Below are 18,651 nucleotides of genomic sequence, written 5' to 3'. Positions count from 1 at the left end.
GGTTATTGTTTGATGTACTACTACCCACTTCTCATCTGCTGGAACATAAGACAGTCTCCATTTCCTCAGTAACACTTTATTTTTAAGGTAATAACACACTGGAATACAGTCTGCCTCTGTTTCCGAATAAGCTGAGTGATGAACCTGCTTTACTCGTGAATCTTTTTGCTGTAATTCTACTGATTTCACTGAGCTAAACACTTCAGCCTCACTCTCTTCAACTTCTCCTCCTCTCCTCAAAGGCAGATCCTAATTGGATATGAGCAGCCTTCCCCTGTCTTTTAGATCCCTCCTATTCCTGTTTAAACCTGAGAGTTTGTGATCTCGTTACTACACAACCTGGAAACAATCCAGGATGCTCTTTCTGCAACATCTCTGCTAAATGTGTCTCCACAGGCTGCTCGACTACAGTAGACATCACCAACATCTGTGACCCAGCTATATTATTACCTAGGATAAATTGAACCCCTGCAATGGGCATTTTTTCCACTACCCCAACAATCACCTCTCCTGTTTTCAACTTACTTTTTAAATTTACCTTCCACAATGGAACATGTTTAGCATCTCCATGAATTCCACTTACCACCACTCATTCCTGCAATATCCTCTCTGGGCAACAAGTAGCACTATGCCATACCATTAAGGGCTGACTAATATCTTTGCATGTTCCACCCTGTACACATGGAAAGACTTTCCCTTCATGTACAAAATCTTTAAACATTTCTGCAATCAGATGATATTTCCTTTGCACCAACAAAGTCACAGCACTGTTGGCACAAGCAGATGGAAAACTGTATTGTGGTGATTGGGTTAAAAGGATTCTATTTGTGGGATAGACAACCTTTCTTCTGGGAGTCTAAATGCTTTGCTTCTTCCAAATCTGTACTTATTGAACTGACTGACTCTATTGTCTTCTCTACCTCACTAACCAACTTATATTTTGAACTCCTGCAGATTCTGACTTCCTGTTTTACTGACAAACACAAAGACTTGAACCTGACTCTCCCCCAGCTCAGTATCAGGGATTAACTAGTTGAGTTGCCAATCAAAATAGCTACCAACCTCCAGGGATTGGTTCCTCCGACACCCACGGTCTACTCAGCTAAGCCACACCCTTGGTGCTCAGGTGAATGAAGTCATTTCAATATTGTATACATGTGGAATTAACTAGAATATCGAGACAATCCCCATTGCACACTTGTGTACAGTTTTGATCTCTTATTTAAGGATGGATGTATTTTCATCAGATGCAGTTCAGAGAAGATTCACTAAGTTGATTCCTGGCATGAAGGGGTTGTTTTGTAATAAAAGGTTGAGCAGGTTTGGCCTATATTCCTTGGAGTTTGGAAGAATGAGAGGTGATCATAATGTTGCATATAGGATTTTGAGGGGGCTTGACAGGGTAGATGCTGAGAAGATGCTCCCCTCCTGGGGGAATCTAGAACTAGGGGATACAGTTTCAAAATAAGAGATCTCCCATTTAAGACAGAGATGAGGAAAAATTTCTTTTCTCAGAGGGTCATTAGACTTTGGAATTCTCTTCCACAGCGAGCAATGGAGGCAGAGTCATTGGATATATTCAAGGCTGAGTTAGATAGATTTTTGATCTCGTTATGGTCACGCCACATGCCTGTAAAGCTTATTGGAAGATGGACACGACTTGTAAAAAGCAAGATGGAATATGGACACTGTGCCTTCACAAAATGGACTCCAGGGAGTCAGGTGAGTTCTTTTGTCATTTCTGTACAGACATGTCCGAACATATCTCTGGGACATGGCTTTCCCCAGTGCTGAATGACTCCCTTTCACCACTTCAATGGAAGAGATTTAAAATGACGATGTTTGCTAGACTTACTGGCTCCATGAAGGTGGAATTTCAAATTAAGACATTCAGTAGGATAATCATAGCTGGAATGTTGATGGGATATCAAACATTCTCCTATTGTGTTTCAATTACATTGCCCTCTACCCATTGTGGGGGCAATGGAATACATCGACACCATCAGCATATGACTGAAACTGACTTGTGTCAAGAAATAGTTTATTAATCCACAAGAGCAGCCCAGTAAGTCAATCTGGGATGCGAAGACTAAAGGGAAGCCATCTCTTGCCTAGCACAAGGGAGGACCCTGCCTCAAAAGCCATCTTAGTCAAAGAATTAGTGATTATTTGTTTTATCTGCTAGACATATTTCTTCATTTTAGAAGCTCAACCACAACTAGGCTGAAAAGCCAGAAACCTTCCATTGATTGGAGCACTGAGAGTTCATTACCAGAAACTTCTGACCTCCATTTTTCCTTCTTCAGTGAACCGAAAGAGAATTTCTAGGTCTGCAACACTTTTGACAAACTTCTTGGAAAAATACAGTAATCTTGAATCTCGAGAATTTTAAGTATCTCAGTGCAAGTTACATCTTTAGAAATCATCCTTTCGTGTGTGAATGAAGAAGTGGTTGTTGAGTACATTTTGCATGTTGTGAGAAATATATGTTTATCTTTTTCTTCTGATTTAACCTTACAAGAAAGTTTGGTTTCCTAACCTTTCAAGTCACAACACTCGAGAGGTTAAAACATTACTTCTCAAAGAACAACATCATGTTGCGGTCAGCTGAAAGGTGAGAGAAGGGAGAAATTATCCCACATCTCTTTCCGTCCATAACAATCCGTAATACAGGTAATTGTTATGGGGGACAGGCAGGAAAGTGGAGTTAAAGCTACAATCAGATCAGCCAAGAATGGCAGAGCAGGCTCAAGGAGCCAAATGACTTTCTCCTGCTATTTCTTATGTCCTTATTGTCTCAGGCTGAGGAAAGAAAAAACAAATTAAAAAGTTGTGTGTAATGTTTATTAGACAAGGATTGATTAACATTCTGCAGGCCAAGGAGTTTCTTAATAGTCCCCATAACAGTGATGAACAAAGTGCAGCCTGAATAATTGAGATAAACACTGATTTTCAAAAAGAAAATGACCCTGACCATCTTTCTGATTCTGTAAATGATTTCTCTGGACCTGAAATTTTGTTTCTGAGAAACTGAACTTAAATCCAAAACACACAAGGAATTCTAATTCAGCAATTATACATCATCTTACATATAGAAACTGCTGTGTGGTTTGTCAGTGTAAAGCTTGCTCTTTTAATTTTCATACTGATAACCAATAGCAGCTCTTGCCAAGCACAAATCAAGCAGCCAGCACTGTCCAATTCCTTACCTCTTTATACCAGTCAGCCAAGCGAGTGCTGCTGAATAATTCATCAAGATTCAAGGGCAAGATGATAACATTCGGGATTGAAGAAAGCAGAGGGATGGCATTGAATTCAGGCTTTTGATAGGCTGATATGTTCCCATTGAATCCTTTCATGAAGTAATAAACAGTTTTATTTGGGTTTCTTCGAGCAGCTGATTCGACGGCACACTTAGCCAATGGCGAAGGGTTTAGTTCATCGGAGGTCTGCACAAACATAATTCCGGGCTCTGTGGATGGGTGTGGAGTTTTCAAACTGATTAAGCGGTTTGAAAAGTCTTTGGCAAAGGCAGGTTTAGGCAACTTATTGTTATTGTTGGAGACCATATAGTAGAAGATGAATAATATTACCACTAGGGCAAGTAATAATGCTTGGTAACAGTTTTTCATAATTGGAGATCGTTCTTCAGTGATTTCTGTGAACAGAAAGAAAGGTTTAATAAGGAAATAAAGCAGCCCAATTATGGTCTTATACAGTCACACCCTTGACAAACATCATTTATGATCTCAAAATCTAAATACTGCAGATGGTGGGAATAGAAATAAAAACAGGAGAGGCTGGAAATGCTCAGCAAGTAAGGCAGCATCTGTGGAGAGAGAAACTGTGTTAACATTTCAGTTCCAATGAAAGATCATTGGCCTGAAATGTTAACTGTTTCTCTCTCCACTGGTGCTGCCTGACCCACTGTGTATTTCCAGCATTTTCTGATTTTATCATCACCTATGAGTTATAGGGTGAACTTTTCATAAATCATTCATAATTTCCCAGATCGAATCAGTGCATCATTTCTGACAGCAAGAAGTGAATGAAATTCTCATCCAGCATTTCCATAACAGAGTTTAAATTCAGAGGCAGTGCAAATAAAATTGGGAAAATGGCAGACTAACAACAGCAGGTAGAATCTCCCTCATTCTTTGAAAGGAGCCCATCCTCAAGCAAACATGAATTATCTCCATTTAAAAAGTGACAAATGAACATTGGCATTGGAACATTGGAAATGGGCATTGAACCTAACCCCAAATTTGCACCCAGGACACTCAAGCAACTGGACTTTCTTTGTTCTGTTAAGACTCTGATCTCAAGGCCTGGAGAAGGCAGCAAAGTAATCAAGCAAGGCATCAAAGGTAATGATCTCTGCATTGTTACTTGAGCCATGCACCAATTGGCAAAGGTCAAGCAGATTAGAGAAATAAATGTGTGGCTGAAAGAGAGTGGTGTGGGAAGAAGGGGGTTTCGATTCATGCAGCACTCACCGGTACAGAGGGAAGAGGGAGCTAATCCATTTGGATGAGCTCCATTTAAATTGGGCTGGGGCCATGTCCTGGCCAATCACATAACTAGGGCTGTGGACAGGGCTTTAAACTAATGGGGAGGGGAGAGGGGGCAGTGGGGTTGGAGGGGGGCTGGGGTAAAATGAGGTTTAGCAATCCAAAGAGAACGTTTGAAGCAACAGAGCAGTATAACAAATTGGATTGACAGGAAGAGTGGGGCAGGCAGGGGCAGAGAGTTTAACAGAAATCCTGCATCAGTGAATAAGGTAACTGCAGGGAATAGAAGTAGCAGCATGAAAGTAAAAGTTCTTTTATCTGAATGCACAAAGTATCTGAAATAATGAACTAGTGGCACAAACAGAAATAAATTGTTTAGATTTAATCACAATTATAGAAACATGGTGGCAAGGTGACTAAGGTTGTGAAATAAATATTCCAGGGTACACAATGGGTGGAATCTTGCTGAGTCATCAGGCTGTCAGCTGGAGAGCTAGCAAGAGGCCCACATTGCTTCTGACTTGTAATGAAGACAATATAATAATTGTGGGGGACTTCACATGGACTGGGACAATCATATTGGCAAGAGTTGTCTCGAAGGTGAGTTTATAGAATGCGTTTGTAACAGGAGCAATATCCCTTGAAATCAACTAGGAATAATGCTATATTAGATCTAGTATTGTGCAATGAGGCAGGGTTAATTCATAATCCAATAGTAAAGGATCTCCTGGGAAATAGTGATCATAATACCACTGAATTCCATTTTAAATTTGAAAGTTACATACTCCAATCACAGACAAGAATTTTAAATTTAGACAAAACCAATTACATAGGTATGAAGGGAGAATTGGCTAAGGTTGATTAGGTGAATAGAGTAAAAGGCATGGTGATAATTGAACAATCACAAAAACAAAGATAAACAATTGAAAATGTTCAACAAAAATACATTCCAACGAAAAACACAAACTCAGCAAGAAAGACACATCCGTGACTCACTCATGAAGTTAAGGATAGTATTAGATTTTAAAAAACAGCCTTATAATGTTGCAAAGAACAGAAGAAAGTCTAAAGACTGGGAATGTTTTAGAAACAAGAAAAAGGCCACCAAAAATTGATGAAGGAGTAAAAGTGAAATATGAGTGTAAACTACCCAGGAATATAAAACCAGAAAAGAGAATGTAAGAGGTATTGTAAGTATATGGAAAAAGGAAGAGAGTAGCTAAAGTAAACTCTGGTCTCTTAGAAGTAGAGACAGGAGAAATTATCATGGGGAATGAGGAAATGGCAAAGGAATTGAACAAATATTATGTGTCTGTCTTCACAGTAGAAGACACAAGTTCCACCCCAGAAATAGAGGGCAACCTAGGTGCCAAGAAAATGAGGAAATTAAGGAAATTGTCAGCAGAATTGGAGAAACCTAAGGGACTAAAATCTGACAAATCCCCAGAACTTGATGGCCTACAACCTCAAAAAGAGATAGCCGTAGAGATGGTGGATGTACTGAGTATGATTTCCCAAAACTTCTTAGATTCAGGAAAGATTAGAGTTTGGCATGAGTAACATTGCTTTTCAAAAAGGGAGGGAGTGAAAACAGTGAACTACAGACCAGTTAGCCTAGCATCAGTCATTGGGAAAATGAATCTATTAATAAGGAAGTCTTAACGATGCACTTAGAAAAGTATAGTATGATTAAAACAAGTAGGCATGGTTTTATAAAAGGGAAATCTTGCTTGACAAGTGTTTTGAGGACATAACTGCCCAGGTAGATAAAGAAGAATCAGTAGATGTAGTGTACCTGGATTTCTAAAAGGCATTCTACAAAGTGCCACACAAAAAGGTTTATGGACATGACAAGGGTTCATGGAGTGGGGTGAGGGGTGGCGGGGGTGGTGTAATACATCAGCATGGATAGTGGATTGGTTAATGGATAGGAAACAGAGAGTGGGCATAAAGGGGCTTTTTCAAGTTGGCAGGCTGTGACTAATGGGGTGCCACAAGGATCAGTGCTGCAGTCTCGGCTAACTAAAATCTATATTAATGAGTTAGATGAAGAGACAGAGAGGAATGTATCTAAGTTGCTGATGATACAAAGCTAGGTGGGAAAGTAAGCTGTGGGGAGGACACAGATGCTGCAAAGAGATACAGACAGGTTAAGTGAATGGGCAACAAGACAGCTGATGGAGTATAATGTGGAGAAGTGGGAAGTTATTCCCTTTGGTGGTAAGAATAGAAAAGCAGAATGTTTTTAAGAGGCTGTGAAACTTGTACGAAAATATGAGAAGTAGACCATTCGGCCCGTTGAGCCTGTTCCACCAATCAATAAGATCATGGCTGATCTGTTTGTATTACTAATTCCACATTCCCATTTACCCCCAATAACCTTTCATTCCCTTGCCTAACAAGAATCTATCTACCTCTGCCTTAAAGATATTCAATGACCTCCACCTCCACCTCTGAAGCAGAGAGTCCCAAAGTTGCACAACCCTCAGAAAAAATTTCTCCTTATCTCAGTCCTAGAAGAACTAGGAGCAGGAGTAGGCAGTTCAGCCCCTCGAGGCTGCCCCGCATTCAATACGATCATGGCTGATCTCATTTTGGCCTCAACTCCAATTTCACGCCCACTCCCCATAACCTTTCAACCTGTTACTAATTAAAAATCTGTCTGTCTCCTCCTTAAATTTATTCAGTGTCCTGGCATTCACTGCACTCTGAGGTAACGAATTCCACAGATTCACGACTCTTAGAGAAAAGTAATTCCTCCTCATCTCTGATTTAAACCTACCACTCCTTAGCCTAAAACTATGGCCTCTCATTCTAGAATGCGCTACAAGGGGAAACATCCGCTCCACGTCTACTTTGTATACCCCCTTTAGCATCTTATATACCTCAATTAGATCTCCTCTCATCCTTCTAAACTCTAGCGAGTATAGGCCTAAACTGCTCAATCTCTCCTCATAAGACAAGCCCCGCATCTCTGGAATCAATCTATTGAACACCCTCTGAACCGCCTCCCAATGTAACTACACCCTTCCTCAAGTAAGGGTGACCCCTAATTTTAAAACAGTGCCCGCTAGTTCTGGACACACCCACAAAAGGAAACATAATTTCCGCGTCCACCTTGTCAACACTGTTAAGAATTTTATATACTCCAGTCGAGTGACCCCCTGACTCTTCTAAACTCCAATGGAAACAAACCCAGACTGTCTACCCTTTCCTCATTTTACAACTGTTCATTCTAGTAGCAATCTAGTAAACCTCCTCTGAGCCACCTGCAATGCATCAACAATGTTTGTTAAATAAGGAGACCAAAACTGCACACAGTATTCAAGATGTAGTCTCACCAAAGCCCTGTATAACTGAAGCATGACATCCTGCAGACAAACCTTTTGTGACTCATGCACAAGAATACCTAGATCTCTCTGCGCCTTGGAATTCTGCAGCCATTCCCCGATTAAGCAATACTCTGATTTTTTTATTCTTCCTGACAAATTGAACAACTGCATATTTTCCCACATTATACTCCATCTGCCAGATTTTTGCCCACTCACTCAACCTATCTACATCCGTCTGCAACCTCCTTATGTCCTCTTCATGACATACTTTCCTACCTATCTTTGTGTCATCTGAAAATTTAGCTACCATCTCTTCACTCCCCTCATCTAAGTCATTGATATCAATTGTAAAAAGTTGAGGCCCCAGCACAGACCCCTGCAGGACTCCACTCGTCACATCCTGCCAATAAGAAAATGACCCATTTATGCATACTCTCCATTTTCACCCAGCCAGCCAATCTTCTATCCATGCTAATATGTTACCCCCTACACCATGAGCTTTTATTTTCCATGGCACCTTAACAAATGATTTCTGGAAATCCAAGTGCAGTCCATCTACAGGCTCCCCTTTATCCATGGTGCAAGTTACTCCTTCAAAGAACTCCAATAAATTGGTTAAACATGATTTCCTTTTCACAAAACCATGCTGACTCTTCCCAATCACCTTGAGTTTTTCTAAGTGCCCAACTATAACCTCCTTAATGGTCAATTCTAACACCTTCCCTACGACAGACATCAAGCTAAAATGGCCTAAAGTTTTCTGCCACCTTCCCTTCTTGAATGGATGAGTTATATTTGCTACTTTCCAGTCTAATGGAACCTTTCCAAAATCTAAAGATTTTTGGAAAATTAACATCAAGCATCTACGACCCCATTAGCCACCTCTTTTATGACCCTAGGATGATGTCCATCAGGACCCGGAGACTTGTCAGCCCGCAGCTCCATCATCTTCCTCAGTACTGCTTCCCTAGTAATTGTAATTTCACCAAGTTCCTCTCTCCCTTCCACCTCCTGATTTACAGCTTTTACTGGAATGTTTTTGTATCTTCTACAGTGAAGACAAAAGCAAAATATTTCATTTCATCCACCATTTCCTTATTATTGACTATTAACTCCCCACTGTCACTCCCTCTAGAGGACCAACACTCACTTTACTTACTCTTTTCCTTTTTAAATGCCTGTAGAAACTCTTGCTATCTGTTTTTATATTTCTAGCTAGCTTCCTCTCATACTCTAATTTCTTTCTCCTAGTTAACCTTTTAGTCATTCTCTCCTGTTCTTTATATTCTGACCAATCATCTGACCTGCTACTCATCTTTGTGCAGTTATATGCTTTTTCCTCAAGTTTGATGCTTTCCTTCATTTCTTTAGTTAGCCACGGATGGTGGCTCCTCCCCTTAGAATGTTTCTTTATAGTAGGAACATACTTATTCTGAGTATTCTAAAATATCCCCGTAAATGTCTGCCACTGCTCCTCTATTGATCTATCCTCCAGCCTACTTTCACAATTCACTTCGGCTAGCTCAGCTTTCATGCTACATAGTTTGCCCTTATTTAAGTTTAAAATAATAGTCTTAGACCCACACTTTGATCTTTCAAACTGGATGTAAAATTCAATCATATTGTAGTCGCTGCTACCTCGGAGTGCCTTTGTTCTGAGGTCATTAATTAATCCTGTCAGGTTACACAATGCCAAGTCTAATATAACCTGCTCTCTGGTTGGTTCCAGAACGTGCTGCTCTAAGAAACTATCTCGAAAGCATTCTAAGAACTCCTCATCCAGGCTACTAGTGCCAATCTGATTTTTCCAGTTTGTGTGTAGATTAAAATCACCCATGATTATTACCAACTCTCGACCAAAAGCACCCAATATTTCTTCTTGTATACTTTGTCCTACACTGTGGCTACTGTTAGGAGGCCTGTAGACTACTCCCACTAATGACTTCTTTCCCCTATCTCTCATCCCCACCCAAACCGATTCTACATCTTGATCTCCTGAACCAAGGTCATTTCTTACTATTGCACCCATGCCAAACTTGATCAACAGTGCGACCCCTCCACCTTTATTTAGCTTCCTATTCTTCTTGAATGTCATATACCCCTCAATATTCAGGACCCAATCAGTCTCATCCTGCAGCTACATCTCCGTAACGGCTATCAGATCATATTTATTTACTTCAATAAACAGAAAATTACCTGTCACAGAACATGACAAAGTCTATAGAAGATGCTTTGAAATTTGTTTCTGGACAAAACTTTGCCTCTCCCAAGATGGGACTTGAACCCACAATCCCTGACTGAGGAGACCAGTGCCTTATCCATTAGGTCACGGTCCTTATATCAATGTTCAAAGAGACTTGGGTGCGTTCGTACAAGGAATACAGAAAGTTAGCAGGCAGACACAGCAAGCAACTAGGAAAGCAAATGGCATGTTGACGTTTAATGCAAGGGGATTGGAATACAGGAAGAAGTCTTGCTACAATTGAATGGGACTTTGGTGAGACCACATCTGGAATCCTTTGTGCAGTTTCGATCTCCATATTTAAGGAAGAATTTACTTGCATTGGAGGTGGTACAGCGAAGGTTCACTGGATTGGTCCCTGGGATGAGGGGGTTGTCCTATGATGTGAGGCTGAGTAAATTGGGTTTATATTCTCTCGGGTTTAGAAGAATGAGAGGCAATCTCATTGAAACCTACAAAATTCTGAGGGGGCTTGAAAGGATGGACGCTGAGAGATTGTTCCTATTGGTCAGGGAGTCTAAAACACAGGGACACAGTCCCAGGATAAGGGGCCGGTCACTTAGGACTGAGATGAGGAGAAATTACTTCATTCAAAGGGTTGAGAATCTTTGGAATTCGCTACCCCAGAGGGTTGTAGATGCTCCATCGTTGAACACATTTAAGGTTGAGATGGACAAATTTTTGGTCTCTCAAGGAATCAAGGGAGATGGGGAATGCGCGGGAAAGTGGAATTGAAACCGAAGATCGACTATGATCATACTGAATGGTGGAACTGGGTCAACAGGTCATGTGGTCTACGCCTGCCCCAATTTCTTGTGAGACCCAAGAAACTGATGAGATTATTGAAATGTCACACTGCCAAAAATGACAACAATATTTAGCCATGGACCCAACCAAAAGTTGACCCACTTCAGGGAGAGAATAAAGACTAGGTCAGGATGAAGCAGGTCTGGCAGCATAGGCGGAGAGGAACACAGTTAACATTTCGAGTCTGTATGACTCTTCAACAGAACTAAGTAAAAATAGAAAAGAGGTGAAATATAAGCTGGTTTAAGGGGGGGGGGGGGCGGTGGGACAAGTAGAGCTGGATAGAGGGCCAGTGATAGGTGGAGATAACCAAAAGATGTCACAGACAAAAGGACAAAGAGGTGTTGAAGGTGGTGATATTATCTAAGGAATGTGCTAATTACGGGTAGAAAGCAGGACGAGCAAGGTACATATAGCCCTAGTGGGGGTGGGGTGGGGTGAAGGAATTGAAAAAGGCTAAAAGATAGAGATAAAACAATGGATGGAAATACATTTAAAAATAATGGAAATAGGTGGGAAAAGAAAAATCTATATAAATTATTGGAAAAAAGGTGGGGGGGATCGGAAAGTGGGTGGGGATGGAGGAGAGAGTTTATGATCTAAAATTGTTGAACTCAGTATTCAGTCCGGAAGGCTGTAAAGTGCCTAGTCAGGAGATGAGGTGCTGTTCCTCCAGTTTGCGTTGAGCTTCACTGGAACAGTGCAACAGGCCAAGGACAGACATGTGGGCATGAGAGCAGGGTGGAGTGTTGAAATGGCCAGCGACAGGGAGGTCTGGGTAATGCTTGCGGACAGACTGAAGGTGTTCTGCAAAGCAGTCACTCAGTCTGCGTTTGGTCTCTCCAATGTAGAGGAAACTGCATTGGGAGCAGTGAATGCAGTGGACTAAATTGAGGGAAGTACAAGTGAAATTCTGCTTCACTTGAAAGGAGTGTTTGGGCCCTTGGACGGTGAGGAGAGGGGAAGTAAAGGGGCAGGTGTTACACCTTCTGTGGTTGCATGGGAAGGTGTCGTGGGAGGGGGTTGAGATGTAGGGGGTGGTGGAGGAGTGGACCAGGGTGTCCCGGAGGGAACGATCCCTGCAGAATGCTGCCAGGGGGTGAAGGGAAGATGCGTTTGGTGGTGGCATCATGCTGGAGTTAGCGGAAATGGCGGAGGATGATCCTTTGAATGAGGAGGCTGGTGGGTGATAAGTGTGGACAAGGGGGACCCTATCATGCTTCTAGGAGGTAGAGGAAGGTGTGAGGGCAGATGTGCAGGAGATGGGCCGGACACAGTTGAGGGCTCTGTCAACCACCGTGAATATCGAGTTCGACAATTTTAGATCATGAACTCTCTCCTCCATCCCCACCCCCTTTCCATCCCCATCCCCTCTCCACCTATCACTGGCCCTGTATCCAGCTCTACTTGTTCCACCCACCACCACCACCCCCCCACCCCGCAACCCCCAACCCCCCTTCTCCCCCCCTCACCCCCCCAACCTTAAACCAGCTTATATTTCACCTCTCTTCTATTTTTACTTAGTTCTGTTGAAGGGTCATTCAGACTCAAAACGTTAATTGTGCTCCTCTCCGCAGATGCCAGACCTGCTGACGTTTTCCAGGTATTTTTGTTTTTGTTTTGGATTTCCAGCATCCACAGTTTTTTGCTTTTATAATAGCATAGATGTGTTTAAGGGGAATCTAGCCAAGTATATGAGGGAGAAGGGAATAGATGGTTATGATAGTAAATGCGGACGAGAACAGGTTCTGTAGAGCAGACTTGTCCCACAAGCGGCCCACAGGCCACTATGCAGACTGCCAGGTGAGCGCACGTAGAGAGAGCGAGCGAGCGTGGAGAGTGAGAGCGCACATGCGCGGAGAGAGAGCGCGCACGTGGAGAGAGCGAGCGCGAGAGGGCACATGTGTTAGAAGGCGTGTGTGTGAGAGAGCGTGTGTGTGTGAAAGAGAGAGAGAGAGAGTGTATGAGAGAGAGTGAGTGTGTGTGTGAAAGAGAGAGAGTGTGCGCGTATGAGTGAGCACGCGAGAATGAGAGAGTATGTGAGAGAGTGACAGTGAGTCTGTGTACGTGAGTGAGAGGGAGAATGAGTGTGTGCGTGAGTATGAGAGTGTGCCTGTCTGTGAGAGAAAGTGTGTGAGTAAGTGAGAGTGAGAGTGACAGACAGAGAGACAGAGAGTGAGACAGAGAGTGAGACAGAGAGTGAGACAGAGAGTGAGACAGAGAGTGAGACAGAGAGTGAGACAGAGAGTGAGACAGAGGTGTGTGTGTGTAAGGTAATCAGTGTCTAGGGGATCATAAAACCATATATATTAATAGGTTTGGAGGAGGTTAGGGGAGGCTGGGGAAAAGTTAGACAGGGAGTTGGGGAAGTTTAATGGAGGGCTTAGGGGGAGGTTGGAAGGGGGGTTAATGGGGTGGTTGGGAGGGAGTTGGAGGGTGGGTTAGGAGGAGGTTAGAGGGGGATTGCAGGGGGTGTTGAGGGAGTTGGCAGGGGGTTGGGGGAGGTTGGTGGAGGTTAGCTGGTTTGGCGGGGCGTTGGAGGAAGGTTGGATGGCGGAAGTTATAGGGGATTGGGGGTGTTCAGGTGAAGCGGGAGGGGGAGATTGGAGGGGGTTGACGGGTGGTGGGAGGTTAGAGGAGGGGTTGGGGTGTGGTTGGAGGGGAATTTGGGATGTGTTAGGAGGGAGAGTTGGGGTGTGGTAGGAGGGGGGGAGATTGGATGGGGAGTTGGGGTGTAGTTGGATGGGGGTTCAGGGTGTGATTGGATGGGGGGGTCGAGGTATTGCTGGATGGGGGGGTCGGGGTGTGATTGGATGGGGGGGTCGGGGTGTCGTTGGATGGGGGGTTGTGGGGGAGGTTAGATGGGGGGTTGGGGGGAGGTTGGATGTGGGGGCTTGGGGTGTGGTTAGATGGGGGGGTCGGGGTGTGGTTGGAGGGGGGTGGTCGGGGTGTGGTTGGATGGGGGGTTCAGGGTGTGGTTGGAGGGGTGTTGGATGGGGGGGATCGGAGTGTGGTTGAATGGGGGGGTCGGGGTGTGGTTGGAGGGGGGGTTTGGGGTGTGGTTGGATGGGGGGTCGGGGTGTGGTTGGATGGGGGGTTGTGGGGGAGGTTGCAGGTGGTTAGGGTTTGGGTGGATGGAGGGGGTTTGCGGTGGGGAGGAGTTGGATGGGGTAGTTGGAGGAGTGGAGATTAGCTACAGCTGAATTGTTTTGGAAATGTGGCGATTTCTCTGTAGCCACTTTCCTGACATCAGGTGATTGCTGTGTGATTAATTATCCTTAGAGAATCAGCATTGGGCCTCCAATTTCATCATTGTTACAGTCACTCTGCCTACTGCAAGAAGATATGCTTGGCCTAAATAGCCAAGTGGTTATGGTACTGGGTTTGTAACCCCAAGATCAAGAATTCAAATCTCACAATGGCAAACTATGAAACAATGTAACTTCATCTGAAACAGATGGAAACGGGTTTGTACTCGAAAGAGTTACTGCAAGAAGATATAATGAAAGAAAGACAAAACCTCCATTTATACTGCACTTTTCACAATGTCCCTAATCACTTTACAGGCAATGAAATGCTTTTGAGTTGTAGTCACTGGTATAATATAGGCAATGTTATCAAATGGTGAAGCAGGCTCCTGTTCTAAAAGCTATTTTCACATGTCATTCTGGGATGGATGAGATGAACTGGACTAGATGGCCTTGGTCATCTATAATTATTTTGTGAACGGAGTATGGAATCATACCTGGGGTCCTGTTTATTTTGTTGCTAATGGAAGTTTACTGTGAGTAGACTTTCTGGGGTGAAATTGCCAAGACAGATAATGGGCTCATAGTGAATCAGTAACCTGTTTTACTGGTTACTGCATGATTCTCAAGAATATTTGCCATTGACTTCAGTCTTCTCCTTTGTCTAACCTATTATCCCACTCTGTCTTGGTGCCTTTTGAGGTATTGAAATATAATGATAAAGTTATATTGCATAGTAGAAATTGAAAATATATTGTAGCGAGAAGCAGCAGTCCTCAGACTCGCTGATCTAGAAAACACAAATACAATTGTCCTTTGTCCTCTGGCCGCTTAAAAGTTGTGCGGCACAGAGACACCCGAGGGCTCCTCCTTAATGCTTCTCACAGTCAGTGATAACCTATGTTGTTCAATTGCTTCACTTTGTGGCTCAGGGGTAATTTGATCTCTCCACCCTGTGAGATTACTGATAAATTAGAATCCCCTTGTATGAAATAATTCTGTTGAATAATATCATGCACCCAGGCAGAAGAAAGTCTTCTTCTATTTCTACAGAATGGAAAAGATCTTGTGCAGTTTACCTGAGTTGCAAGTATTGAATCTTTCCTCTAAATATGAATTTACTGTCACCATGTCCATATGGTGCAATGTGCAGAACACGTTAATGAGAGCTGAGGCAGTCACCGAAATCAGTGTTATCGTCAGCACAGTGTTATAATAACTAACAGGGTATTTTCCTGTCAAATTAAGGGCATCATGCACTTTTGTTAAAGTAAAATTTGTATTCTCTGTGTTTGTTTAAGTTGCAGTAGGATCACCTATAGGGCACACACGAACTAACACTGCATTACATCATTGCTGCTCTTAACATTCATGATCTATGCTGCTTTATACCGGCCAATATTTGTAACTAGGTGCCAACAATGGGAGTTATAATTTTACCAGGACCTTTCTATGATTGTTTGGTGAATCTTGATCGGGGAAAAAAATACCATGCATGATTGAGCAGAAAGGGAATAAATGGCAGAATAAGAAGCCTGGGAAAAGGAGAATCACAGAGGTCCATGATTTCTCTCCCTGGCCTGGATACCAGGGTTACAAGAGTTAAATATAAACATATCAATTAGGAGTAGAAGGCGGCCATTCAGCCCCTCAAGCCTGCTCCGCCATTCAATAAGATCATGACTGATCTGACTGTGGCCTTAACACCGCATCTCTGTCTATCCCCCTGTTAAGCTTGGACTCTTTTGTTAGTCAAATATCAATCTGCCCCTGCCTTAAGATACTCAAAGATCCTGCCTTCACCAGTCTTTGGGGAAGAGAATTCCAAAGATTCACAAGCCTCAGAGAAAAAACAATTCTTCTCATTTCCGTCTTAAATGGGAGGCCCCTTATTTTAAAGCTGTGTCCCTTAGTTCTAGTCTCCCTCACAAGGGAAAATATCCTTACAGCATCCACCTTGTCAAGTCACCTCAGGATCTTATATGTTTCAAAAAGATCACTTCTCTTTCTTCTAAACTCCAATGAGTACAGGCCCAGTCTGTCCAACCTTTCCTCGTAAGATAACTCCTCATCCCAGGAATCAGTCAAGTGAACCCTCTCTGAACTGCTTCTAACATATTAATATCCATTACTAAATAAGGAGACTAAAACTGTACACAGTACTCCAGATGTGGTCTCACCAATACCCTGTACAACTGGAGCAAAACATCCCTATTTTTATATTCCATTCCCCTTGCAATAAATGATAACATTCCATTTGCCTTCCTATTCATTTGTTGTACCTCCATACTAACTTTTCCTGATTCATGTACCAGGACACCCAGATCCCTCCGTGCCTCAGAGTTCTGCAATCTGTCCTCAGTTAAATAATTTGCTGCTTTTCTATTCTTCCTGCCAAAGCGGACAAGTTCACATTTTCTCACATTATACTGCATCTGCCAAATTTTTGCCCACTCACTAACCTATCAATATCCCTTTGCAGGCTCCTTATGTGCTCTTCACAAATTACTTCCCTACCTATCTTTGTCTCATCAGCAAACTCAGCAACCATACATTTGGTCCCTCCATCCAGGTCATTGATATAGTTTGTAAAAATTGGAGACCTCAGCACTGTTTCCTGTGACGTGACGCTCCACTTGTCACATCTTGTCAACCTGAAATTGACCCATTTATGCCTACTGTTTCCTGTTAGCTAACCAATCCTCTGTTCTTGCTAATATGTTATGCCCAACACCACGAGTTCTTATTGTGTGTTGTAACCTTTGATATGGCACCTTCTGGAAATCACAGTAAAGCACATCCACAGGTTCCCTTCTTCAAAGAACACCAACAAATTAGTCAAACATGATTTCTCTTTCACAAAACCATGTTGACTCTGCCTGATTGCTTTGAGGTTTTCGAAGTGCCCCGCTTTAACTACCTTAATAATAAATACTGGCAATTTCCCTGTGACAGATCTTAAGCTAACTGGCCTGTACTTTTCAGCCTTCTGCCTCCCATGTTTCTTGAAGGAGGAATCACATTTGCTATTTTCCAATCTGATAGAACTTTTCCAAAACCTGAAGAATTTTGGAGAACTACAACCAATGCATCTCTTATTTCAGCAGGCACTTCTTTTATGACCCTATGTGGAAGAATAAAATACATGTATAATGAAATTACTACAGTGCCCTTGAGCCGTCACACAATCAGCACATAAACTAATAGACTAGTTGCACTATCAGCTGCCTTCCCAGACTAATGGGCACCAGATGTCAGATATGGTTGTAAACTAGAAAGAACTATTGTGTGCATGCCCAAGATATGTCACTATGTTAATAACTAGTGAGGGTTAAGCAACCATTGAAGCTGCCTAATCTCTAACCATTGAAACTGCCTAATCTCTGTCACGTACTTTTTTGCTATAATTATGTGTGTACTCTAATGCTTCTGAGTGCCAGATCGCTCCATTGTATGCAACTGGGCTCTCTGTGATGTGACGATTTAACAAAGACTTCCAAGACAAACCTCCTGGGTCCGAGTGTTCACTCCGTTTTCCGCGACAAATTGGCGACGAAGGTGGGATCCGACTGAAGTCCAGTAGCCTCTTAAGTTGGAGAGGTGACTGAAATCCTGGGCCGTCAGATCTCCAAGAAAGAACCCTCGTGGAGAAAGGGAGGAACTACTCTCCTAAGTTAGGGAGAGTACAAACTGCATCCTAGCTGAAAGGGAGATTGCAGTGAATTAGCGTCCCAGCTGAAAGGGGGACTGTGAGTAAAAGGGTAGCTATCAACCAAAGAGACCCAAAGAATCGGAGGACTTGTTAAGGAACTCTTAAACACCGGTGACCACATAGGTAGGGAAAACACGCTGCGCTGTTAATTGTGTTTCCTTCTAGATATAATGGGAAGTCGTAGCAGCAGAGCGGCATCTGCCGCCTCCCCGGTTCCACGGGGTTCCAAAAACAAACCAAAGCCAGAGCCCAAATCAGGAACTTTGACAGGGCAAGAAAACGGAAAAACGTATGAAAATGGTAACCAGGGCTCGACAAAAGGTAGGAGACCCGCTGGTCCCTCCGGGATCGCCAGCTGACATTGTTGTAAAAGGGACGGGTGATGACGGGTTTGCGGTGCCTTTTAGCAGTGACTTATATGGCTGGACGCAAGGGGAATGGCCGCATGACGGCAGTTTTAAAATACCCCTCATCCAGGCCTGGTGGGATGGAGTGGCTAATGGGGCCGGAGATCCTACTTGGGATTTGATTGTATGATGGGTTGTTTTGAAAAATGGATGGAGGTGGCCAAGTGACATCAACACCCCCCCCACCGAACAAAAGAATAAACGGGAGGGTTTGGCTCCTGATAATGAAAACCCCTCTGCCCCTCCGCCTTATCCCATTAACCCCGGTCTACTGGGGCCTTATTCCCAGTTCCCTAGACTCATGTCGCCCATTTCTGGCAGCCCTTGTCGGCCTCCCCTTCCTGACACCCTGACAGATGAACTAATAGAGATGGTAGAGGCTTGGAGACAGT

General features: G+C 43.2%; 1 protein-coding gene across 3 annotated transcripts in view; it reads right to left on the bottom strand.

Annotated features, from left to right (window-relative positions):
* LOC121271738 (lactosylceramide 4-alpha-galactosyltransferase-like) overlaps positions 1-18,651 on the bottom strand; it is an 80,697-nt gene that overhangs the window by 14,223 nt on the left and 47,823 nt on the right. For all 3 annotated transcript variants that reach the window (XM_041177970.1, XM_041177952.1, XM_041177960.1), the window contains one exon: positions 3,210-3,658. In XM_041177970.1, coding sequence (XP_041033904.1) covers positions 3,210-3,632 — 423 coding nt within the window. In that variant the 5' untranslated portion in view covers positions 3,633-3,658. The remainder of the gene's footprint in view (positions 1-3,209; positions 3,659-18,651) is intronic.

This window comes from Carcharodon carcharias, chromosome 2 (assembly GCF_017639515.1).
Source record: "Carcharodon carcharias isolate sCarCar2 chromosome 2, sCarCar2.pri, whole genome shotgun sequence".
Lineage (NCBI taxonomy): Eukaryota > Metazoa > Chordata > Chondrichthyes > Lamniformes > Lamnidae > Carcharodon > Carcharodon carcharias.
The sequence above is the reverse complement of the archived record's forward strand: the minus strand, read 5'-3'. Positions and strand labels throughout refer to the sequence as shown.